Source organism: Trichechus manatus, unplaced genomic scaffold (assembly GCF_000243295.1).
Source record: "Trichechus manatus latirostris isolate Lorelei unplaced genomic scaffold, TriManLat1.0 scaffold00081, whole genome shotgun sequence".
Taxonomy (NCBI): Eukaryota; Metazoa; Chordata; class Mammalia; order Sirenia; family Trichechidae; genus Trichechus; species Trichechus manatus.
This window is the reverse complement of record NW_004444017.1, coordinates 7,957,646-7,968,884: the sequence shown is the minus strand read 5'-3', so window position 1 is coordinate 7,968,884 and position 11,239 is coordinate 7,957,646. Positions and strand designations below refer to the sequence as shown.

The following is an 11,239-nucleotide window of genomic DNA, read 5'->3' as shown; positions in this document are numbered from 1 at the left end:
GTGGCAGTCTGCTTCCATAAAGATTACAGCCTTGGAAACCCTATGGGGCAGTTCTACTCTGTCCTATAGGGTTGCTATGAGTTGGAATTGACTTCACCACCAGCAGGTTTGGTTTGGGTTTTTTATGGTCCTATAGTCAGTTGTGGAGAGAAGGGATTCATAAAATAAAAAGAAATTTAAGTTTAATATGGGAGGCAGAATAAAGTAGCAAAAGGAAAGCATGTCCTGTAGTGCTGAATGAAATGTTTGCTTTATGAATTTTGCTACATATCAGAACACTGATATATAAATGATAATGTATACATACGAATGTGTGTATACATATTTATATATTTATATATACATATATCAAAGGAGCCCTGGTGGTGCATCGGTTAAGCACTCGACTGCTAACCAAAAGGTTCATGGTTCGAACCCACCCAGTGGCTCTGACTCCGAGGGAGAAAAGACCTGATGATCTGCTCCTGTAAAGATTCCAAACCAATAAAACCAAACCCATTGCCATCGAGTCAGTTATGACTCATAGTGACCCTATAGGACAGAGTAGAACTGCTCCGTAGGGTTTCCAAGGCTGTAATCTTTACGGAAGCAGATGGTCATATCTTTCTCCCGCAGAGCTGCTGGTGTGTTTGACCCTTTAGTTAGCAGCTGAGTGCTTAGGCACTGCACCACCAGTGATCCTCTTCTGTAAAGAGTACAGCCTAGAAAACCCGATGGGGCAGTTCTACTCTGTCACATTAGATTGCTATAAGTAAAAACTTGACTTGATAGCACTTATCAGCAATATGCATATATCATAGAAAAAAGTATATGGCTGGGCTGCTTGTGTGGAAACTGGCTTCATAAAAACAAGGATTTATTTTAAAAAAAAAATCTACTGGGTATCTCTTCTATATTAGTCATTGTTCTGGTTACTGTGGACAGAGGTAAGACAATGTCCCTGCTTTCAAAGTGCTCAACATTCCTCATGATGGAAATAGATGGACAGTTAGGATCCACTATGTTAAGTGCTCTCTGATAGAGGTGAGCACAGGAAACAAACCCTGGGGATGAAAATAGCCATTTCAGAGAGAAGCATCTTCCTCCAGGGAAACAGTGCATAAAACCACATCAGATCTGCTGTGTCTTTATCTGGTGCCTTTATGTCCCCCATCAATGTGCACATGATATTTTAGTGTTATACTATATATTTTCAGGTATTCTCCCTAATTTCCATGTCTCAAAAAATGATTCTAGGGTTTTAGGTACTAAATTTTTAAGGTACTGCAGAAACATTGGATGTTCCAACATTGAAAAATGTCACATCAATTGATAGTTTCCTGGAACAACTTATACTAACATTTTTTCTGAATGTAGTGTAGTATGAACTTGATTATAAATAGCCTAAGGTTTATAAGGTGTTAGTGAAAAAACAAAAAAGTGTCAAATTTGCTATCGTGAAGTATTTTTTTTCTTGGACAAAAATGTGAATGTCTTAGGTGCTTTCATCACCAAATTTGGGAGTAGAAAGATATTATGAATGCAGAATATGGTTTTATAACAAGTTTGTATGCATCTACTGGGGCTACCAAATACAGGCCTAAAGGAACTGCTTTAATACAGAAAAGTAAATGTTTAAAATTTTAAGTCAAGGAGTTGACATTCCCTGTCTAGTGTACTTGGATTATATGTTCCAGGAGGCAATCCAGATGTAGGTGCAGGACATTTAGCAGTAGCTGGATACCTGCATCTCAGGGACAGACACTTAGTGGAGAGGCTTCTAGGAAGACAGCCTCATTGTAGACTGATTCTACCTCATACAATAAGCAGCTGCTGCTGTGGCTGGAGTCAAAGCAGGTATACAAGTTTGAAGGAGCAACTCCTGGACATCAAGACCAGACTTCGGTAGTCCATAGCCCAGCCATAAGCTGCAGAATACAATTCATAAGCAGACTTCCAGAGAAGCAGAGGGGACAACAGGAAGAATGCCAGAGTTACAGTGTCTAAGATCTGATGCTGAAAGAGTGAAAGCAAGACACTTGAGTGAGGGAGGTCTCAGGTACAGAGATGGCAAAGGTCTGCTCTCTTGGGCCACTGGCCATGGCTGGGAAGTAAGGAGCCATGCCCCTTCAGATGCTGATCAGCCTCAGTAAATTACTGACCACAAACATTTTTTTAACTGAGAGGTTTCTAAGAGGATATTTAAAGTATGTTAAGTAGACTTTAAAATAACATTTTTCTATTAAGTGGCACAACCAAATCGATTTTTTTAAATTATAGTATTATACATCATCTTGTTGCTTGATTTACAGGATTACTGTTACATCGTGTACTTATTTGTTTACTTGTCTGCCTACCTCAACTAGATCATAAGTTTCTTGAGGGTAAAGCTTATATCTATTTCTTGCATAGTACAATGCCTATAACAAAATAAATGTTAAGAATCAATTAAAAAGTTTACCCAGCTTTTCCTTATATCTTCAAATTAATTTGATCTCATTCTGTCTTTGATATTACAGCAAAGCATAGAAAGTTTTCCTCAAAACCAGTTGTACTCACAGAGGCCCAGAAACAGCTTATGATATGCCACCTACCTCAGGTTCTCAGACTACACCTCAAACGATTCAGGTAAGTAGTATTAACAGTTGCCTGCCAACTAGTTACTTCTAACTTAATTATTCCTTGTATTTATAGTGCTTCAAAATGGACATGTATCTATTTCTCTTTTTTTAAAAAAATAAATAAATAAATTCTGGTCATTATCTTTAGCCCTGACCAGCAGATACCATGTTCAATGAGAAACCTGATGGGTGTCCCTTGTAGAATACATTGCTAACTGGCAGCCTTATCACATTTTGGTCTGCTACGTAATATTTTTTTCTTAGTAAATTTAAATCTGCTTATAGTCTCTAACCAGTTTATTTTAGGTGTAATTTTTTTTTTTTAACTTAATTTGTAACTTAAGAGTATTTGGCCCAATTGCATTATCCTTGGAAAATATTTGATCAAAGGTATAGCAATTCAATTTGAACTAGTTAAAAAAAACCCACTCTAGTCTTCTGAAATATGTTCAGTCAGGTGAATTAATTGGAAAATCTGTTGGAAAAACTGTATGGTTTCATACTATGTGTTAGCCATGTTTACCTGAGGGGCTTATTGTTTAAGATATTGACCTTAATGAGGTGCACTGAGGAAGTTACTTAATGTGCTATCATTTGAAAACTACTGAGGCCATATTTCTTACATACTAGTTGTTGCTGGGTCGTTGGTTTTTTGTTTTTTCTGATTTAAGAGGTTCATTTTACATATGATAAAATTCACCAATTTTCAGTGTACTTTTTTTAACTGCCCACTCTCCACTCCTCTCACCACCTGGTAACCACCAGTCTTCTTTTGTCTGGATAAATATACCTATTCTAGATATTTTATGGAGTCCCTGGGTGACACTACAGTTAAGTGCTAAACTAGTAACCGAAAGGTTGGCGGTTCTAGTCCCCCAGAGGCATCTCAAAAGAAAGGCCTGGTGATCTATTTCTGAAAGATTACAGCCATTGAAAACTCTGTGGAGCACAGTTCTATTCTGACACACATGGGGTAATCTTGAGTCAGAATAGACTCAATGGTAACTGGTTTTGTTTTTTAAAGATACTTTATATTAGTAGAATCATATGATATTTGTCCTTTCATGTCTGGCTTATTTCACTTAGCATAATGTTTTCAAGGTTCATCTATGAACCTCAGTGATGTGTATCAGAACTTCATTTCCCTTTATGGCTGAAGAATACTCCACTGTATGTATATGCCACATTTTGTTTATCCATTCATCTGTTGATGGGTACGTGGATAATTTCCATCTTTGAGCTATTATGAATAATACTGAAATGTACATTAGTGTATATGTATCTGTTTGTATCATTGCTTTCAATTCTTCTGGGCATATACTAGAAGTAGAATGCTGGGTCATATAGGGTCACTATGAATCGGAACTGACAGCAACAGGTTTGGTTTGGTTTATGGTATTTCTATGTTTAACTTTTTTAGGAACTGCCAAACTGTTTTTCACAGTGATTACATTCCCAATAGCAGTGTACAAATGTTCCCATTTCTCCACATCCTCTCCAACACTTGTTATTTTTTTATAATTGCCATTCTATTAAAGTGTAAAGTGGTATCTCATTGCAGTTTTGATCTACATTTCCCTGTTCCCTGATGACTAATGATATTGAACATCTTTTCATGTGCTGGTTGGCCATTTGTTATTTCTTCTTTGGAGAAATGTCTGTTCAAGTCTGTCTTAGTTATCTAGTGCTGCTATAACAGAGAAATACCACAAATGGATGGCTTTAACAAAGAAAAATATATTCTCCCACAGACTCGGAGGCTAGAAGTCCAAATTCAGGGTGTCAGCTCCAGGGGAAGGCTTTCTCTCTCTATTGGCTCTGGGGAAAGATCCTTGTCATCAGTCTTCCCCTGGTCTACGAGCTTCTCAGCACAGGGACCCCGGCCGGGTCCAAAGGACATGTGCTCCTGGCTCTTCTTGCTTGATGGTAATGAGGTCCCTCTCTCTGCTCCATTCTTTTATATCTCAAAAGAGATTGACTCAAGATACAACCTGATCTTGTAGATTGAGTCCTGCCTCAACATAATCACCTCTAATCCTGCCTCATTAACATCATAGAGATAGGATTTACAACACATGGGAAAATCACATCAGATCACAGAATGGTTGATAATCACACAATAGTGGGAATCTTGGCCTAGCCAAGTTGACACACATTTTTGGGGGACACAATTCAGTCCATAACAAAGTCCCTTACTCGTATTTTAATTGGGTTATTAGCTTCTTTGTTGTTGAGTTTTAGGAGTTCTTTATATATTCTGGATATTAAACCCATCTCTGATATGTAGTTTCCAAATATTTCTGCTCATTCTATAGGTGGTCTTTTTACTTTCTTTTAATAATGTCTTTTGATGAAATCCGGTTTACCTATTGTTTCTCTTGTTGCACTTGGCTTTTGGTGTCATATCTAAAAATCTGTTGTTTAAAAGAAGGTCCAGAAGCTTTACTGTTATGTTTTCTTCTAAGAGTTTTATGGTTTTAGCTCTTAAATTTAGGTCATTGATCCATTTTGAGTTAATTTTTATATATGGTTTGAGGTATGGATCCATGTTCATTCTTTTGCATGTGGAAATCCAGTTGGCTCAGCACTGTTTGTTGAAGAGATTATTTTCCCCATTGAATGGATTTGGCACTCACATCAAAAATCAGTTGGTATTAGATATATGGGTTTATTTCTGGATTCTCAATTCTATTGCATGATCTGTAAAAACCAGTTGTCAAGTTTATTCTGACTCATAGCAACCCCATATGTGTTAGAGTAGAACTGTGCTCCATAGGGTTTTCAATGGCTGATTTTTCAGAAACAGATTGTCAGGGCTTTCTTCCAAGGTGCCTCAGCGTGGACTCAAACCTCCCAACCTTTTTCGGTTAGCAGCTGAGTGTGTTAACTGTTTGCAACACCAAAGGACTCCCCATTGTTCCATATGTCTGTCCTTAAACCAGTACCTCCTTAAACCAGTACCACAGTTTTTATTACTGTAGTTTTGCAGTGCATTTTGAAATCAGGAAATGTGAGTCCTCCTACTTTGTTCTTTTTCATGATTTCAAGTAGCTGCATACATGTAGAAAAATGATTTCACTAAAAATGCAGAAAAAGCATCCAACAAAATAATAAATTTAAAAGTAGTGTATTTCATACACAACAGGTAATAGAGAAAAAAATGAATGAATTCTAATAGAAATTCAAATTTCAATATACTTAGCTACATGAACAGGAAAAAAATTCAGCATAAAAAAAGTTAATCTTCATCCTGTGAAAAATCATTATCTTTGCAGGCAAATAAATCTTAACCTAAAGCATTAATAAAACATTAATTCCTGAAATTCATAAGGTTCACTCTTACCATCATTCAGCAGTTTTGAGACTAACTTTAAAATTCCACTCTGCATCCCTAATTATCATGTATCTCCCAGATCCCTAAAGTTAACCTTGAACCTAATATTAGTCATGTATCTCTGTAGAGTCATGGGTTACACTAGGAATAAATTTAATTCCAAAATATTAGAGAAACAATCCATGCTTTACTACTTATCAGTTACGTGGTCTTGGACTGGTTATAGATGTTAAGACAACTTCTGATAGGATGTAAACGTATATTTTCAGTGGCATTTTTGTGTTGTTTGGCCTCCTACCAGAAGTTGGGAGGACGATTGCAGTGGGATAGTTTCTTTGGTGTTGTCATCTTGTGGTTCACTACTTTGAATGCAAATGGCAGACCTCTCTGTAGACGTTTCCTTAATCTTTCTCATGGATGTGTGTTTATGTATATGTGTATGTATTTATAGTTTTACATATAAATTTTTATTAAATAGTATATTTTTAAGTATAAAATAAAGCAAGATAAGCTATATACAACATTGAGGATAGTGATTACCTCTGGGGAAAAGGGAGAATAGAATTAGGCAGGGGCCCCCAGGGGCCTTTGAAGTATAAGACAGGGAGCATTTCTAATACCATAGGAGTTCCCTGTGTGTGCCTTCCAATTCTTTTACCTTCCCCTCTCCTCATAAGTAACCAAATTTATGAATTTTGAGTATAGTATTATCTTGTTCTTCTTTATCGTTTTCTTGTATTTCTATCCTTCAGCATAAAAAATTGGGTACCCAACTTACCAATCAACAGGAGAATGAATATTTTCTATTTAGACGGCTTACAAGTGTTTCAGTTACTACTTTAAGGTTTGAATTTGATATTAAAGAAAAACATATGTAAAGTGAAATGATAGGAACTTCTTATGTTAAGCAATTCTATTATTTTATGGCTTGATCTTCCATTTTTACTAAAGTTATAGGTGCACTGGATGTGGGATTTTTTTATGCACTTAATGGAGGGGGAGGCCATTGGAATATGACTTCTAGTTCAGCAGATAAGATAATGTGCAAGACTCACCTTTAGTTCCTTACCATTTTACACCATACCATTTTCACATTTTTTTCCTTCATAAAACCAGTCCATATTCCTCTCTCCCTTTTCTACCTGCCTGTTTGTCTGACCCTCATGTTTTAGTTAGTACTTTTTATACTAAAATATTTTCATCTGTGTCTGTCTTTTGTCTCTGAACTTTGGTCTCTTGAAAGAACTACCATGTATTATTCCCCCTATAGCATCAGTTCATAGTATGTATTTGATAAAAACATTGCTTGCCATGCTTAGACCCATTAATGGGAAACATGAATAGCTGATTGAGAAAAATGATAGAACCTTATTTGTCACTAATGGGTGTTGTACTGACTTACACACAGGAAGGGGTCACAGTTGCTATTTTTCCCTAGTCTGATGAGCTCTAAAGTGTTCTGAGGAATAGGAGGTGCCCTGTTTCTTTTCTCCACACCTAGCCAATAAAGGTCCAGATTATGTCTCCCAAGAACAAATTCTACCTTCTGGGATACCCTTCTCATGCTGTGGAAAAACAAAAACAAACAAAAAAAACCAAACCCATTGCTGTCGAGTCGATTCTGACTCATAGCGACCCTATAGAACAGAGTAGAAGTGCCCCACAGGCTGGTGGATTCGAACTGCCAACCTTTTGGTTAGCAGTCAAACTCTAGAAATAAAAACCCTTTGGTGCCTTCACTATCGTTAGAAGGGGGAAAATGCCCATAGGATCATAATTTTCTTTTCTAAAAGTTGTTTTTTCTGTTACCATCTAACTACAGAAGCCAAATATTTAAAATCTCCTCACTGGACCTGTTCATAAAAAAGCCTAAATGCCTCCATTGTAGCCAACTTCAGTATTGAAAGGATTTTGTATTTACATTATTTATTATATATGATACTTTGTGTTCTATACTCTGGGGCCTTCAATTACTGGGCGTCTGTTTAAGCCTAGTACATGATACTTTTCCCTTGATTTTGTTGATAATTTTACCCTGGTTTGTTCACAGGTGGTCAGGACGTAATAACCGAGAGAAGATTGGTGTTCATGTTGGCTTCGAGGAGATCTTAAACATGGAGCCCTATTGCTGCAAGGAGTCCCTGAAATCCCTCAGACCAGAATGCTTTATCTATGACTTATCTGCTGTAGTAATGCACCATGGCAAAGGATTTGGCTCAGGACACTACACTGCCTACTGCTATAATTCTGAAGGAGGTATATAGATCAGAAAAATTACTTCCTCTTTGTCTAGACTTGGAAGCTGGTATTCAGGCTTTAGTGATGTCTAAAATGGCCACTAATCATCTTAAGCAAAGCACTTGACCACTTTCTGGATTCTTTCTAGAATGTCTGCTTCTGCAGTGTTGTTCATAAAAAAAGAGGATTTGTGCAGAAAACTGTGGGTTTTGACTGTGTAAGGGCTATAAAACCAAAACACCAAACCCACTGCTGTTGAGTCGATTCTGACTCATAAGGAATAGGATAATAAGGCTAATTAAAAGTCAAAGAGAGTGGTATCTTTTCTTAAAGGCATACTTCTAAGAGCAGTTCCTGTGTTTCTGGTTTATTTCAGTTAATTTTGTTAAAGATAGGACTTCTAATGAAATGGGGGATCATAGATATTTGCAACAAACTTTGAGTTCAAGATTTAACATACAAAATTCACTTCCACTTACTGCTTCCACTGACCCCTTAGGACAGTCTTCACAAGTAGCAATGTGTTTGGATTGCGGTTGCACTTTTTATTTCCCCTTTCCCTCCTATTGTTGATGAAGAATGGAACACCCGCCCCCCACCACCCCGCAAAGAAACAAAAGAAGTGTAGACAAAAAACAATTCAACACTAAACTACCAAGAGTTAATTATAACATGATTAGTGGCAAAAGCATTAACTGGTGGAATTAGAGTATGGGGTGAGCTCATCAGATTCTGTAACTTCACAAGTACTCCTATGATAAATAAAGATAGATAATTCCAGAGTAATATACTGCCCCAAGCTTTCTCATTAAATGACATTGTTTTCCCCTCAAAATCTTATCTGTGATTGAAACTAACACCTTTTCTTAAATCCACTTCTTATCATATACTAGAAGTTTTGAAAGTTCTTTTATGAACATTAAGGTATATTTCTGTGCTTCACTCTAGGCTTCTGGGTACACTGCAATGATTCCAAGCTAAGCATGTGCACTATGGATGAAGTATGCAAGGCCCAAGCTTATATCTTGTTTTATACCCAACGAGTTACTGAGAACGGACATTCTAAACTCTTGCCTCCAGAACTCCTGTCTGGTAGCCAGCATCCCAGTGAAGAAGCTGATACCTCTAATAATGAAATATTTAGTTGATCTAAAGACAGTGGGGGCTTTTTTGTTGTGATTTGTATATATACTTTTTAAAAGGGCTGACTTAGAATTTTGAGCTTCATTGTTTTTTTACTTACGAATCAGTGCACACAGTGTTTCTGCATTTTCTATCTAGCTGCAACAAAGCTCTTTTTTACAGAGACAAAGTTAGTGTAAAGCGTGTATCAACAGGAGGTAACTAAACTTTCCAAAGTACTTGGGAGTTTTAAACTTTCAGTGTTTACCTCAGACTGGTGTTATCTCTTTTATATTTTGATGTCTTAATTGGCTCAGATCATGAATTTGTGCAATTTTCTATTGAAGTTCAGATTGCATCATTTTATAAATATTTCTTATTTATCTTTTGTAATTATTTTCTATACAGATTCTTAATAGACAGGAAAATTAGACACTTTCTTCACTAATACAGTCTTACCAAAAGAAAAAAAAAAGGCATTTCTTTCAGGCCATTTTTATCTTGAAGTCACCTTTGCCCCTTGAAGGGAGTTAAACCACTATTTTCAAAGTGTAATACGTGAAGGTATCAACTAAATACTCATCAGTCACACTCACTGATAATTCTGGAGGCTTTGTATGTTTCAGGGCTCAGAATAGACATTACTTTGGCTAATGGAACTTCATTTTAAAAAAATTTATTTTTAATAATTGTTATTTGGCATAGTCAAAACTATATCCAAATGAAAATGGCAGCTTTATAAACGGTATATTTAAGTGAACTTCGGTACTATGGACATGAAAAAATGATGGCTGGGACTTATCATGATAATTGGCAGCAAATAGGTTTTGTCCAGATTCTAATAAAACAGTCATATCAAAAATTAGAATTTAGCAAACCATATATTATGTCATATAAGTACAGTTTTTAACTTTGATATGAGTTCATTTTATACATTTAAGATTAGCTCTCTTAAAGAAGCTTTATACCATAGTCTATCTTGAGATCTGTAGTTCAAACGAATAAAAATGTCTTGAAGAGAAAACTGCATAGGGCAGAGAAGATAATTGTTCAAAATTGGCAACTGGGCAACATGTCTAACATCTCGTTTTTCTAAGTAAAGTCTAAATTTCTTACTCTTGCTAGGATTATGTGAATACTAGGAGGTGTGAGCCTCTTAGATATTCAAACACTGGGCCCTAACATTTGAAAAGATATTAAAAATGATCTAAGCTTACAATTTATTAAAGAAAAAAAAAACCTGAGGCACTCTTTATGCTCTTCCCTAAATAATCCTACTAGATCTCTTTAAAGTCCTCCTGCTGCTAACTTTATCTTATTCAGAAAGGGGAGAATCCACTAACCTCTGTAGATCATAGATAAGCTATGTAACATGGATCAGCTATGTAACAGCTCGGTGTTAACTAGATCATATATTCCTTTTTTCTCAAGTTGGTTTGTTTGCAAGCTGAAATCTTAAAAGATAATATCCTGTAGAATACTGTTTGCTATTGTGATCACCTCTTTAAGTATAAACTTGAAAAGGCCCTCTATTGGCAAATGTTTCTTAAATTTTAGAAAACAAGGCATTTGAGGCAGCTCATAGTAAAGTGCAATGAGAATGTATCACTGTACAAATCATTTGTGCCAAAAATACAACTTGAGTATAAAATGGCTAAGGTTTACAATCGTTCTTTATTGCTAAACACCTATGCAAGTTGTTACCTCAACTGTTACATAATTATACCTCATTAAAGATTTATGTGGACAAGATACATGAATCTAGCCTTTTTTTTATTTTCAAAGACAACTTTTTACTTAAGTTACTTTGCCACACATTTTAGCTTGTGAAATACTTCTTTTTCTTCTCTTAGCACCTATTTTAACAACAGTGTTTAAAACAAGTCTTGAGGAGCTGTGTTGTTTGTAATGGTATAGTTGCTTGTTTCAGTGCTTTATTTCAATG

The 11,239-nt window shown here is 36.1% G+C and overlaps 1 protein-coding gene across 2 annotated transcripts in view; it reads left to right on the top strand.

Annotated features, from left to right (window-relative positions):
• USP44 (ubiquitin specific peptidase 44) overlaps positions 1–11,046 on the top strand; it is a 27,765-nt gene extending 16,719 nt beyond the window's left edge. For both annotated transcript variants that reach the window (XM_023735727.1, XM_004381235.3), the window contains exons 4-6: positions 2,499–2,607; positions 7,985–8,190; positions 9,121–11,046. In XM_023735727.1, coding sequence (XP_023591495.1) covers positions 2,499–2,607; positions 7,985–8,190; positions 9,121–9,320 — 515 coding nt within the window. In that variant the 3' untranslated portion in view covers positions 9,321–11,046. The remainder of the gene's footprint in view (positions 1–2,498; positions 2,608–7,984; positions 8,191–9,120) is intronic.
• Positions 11,047–11,239: the final 193 nt, after the last annotated feature.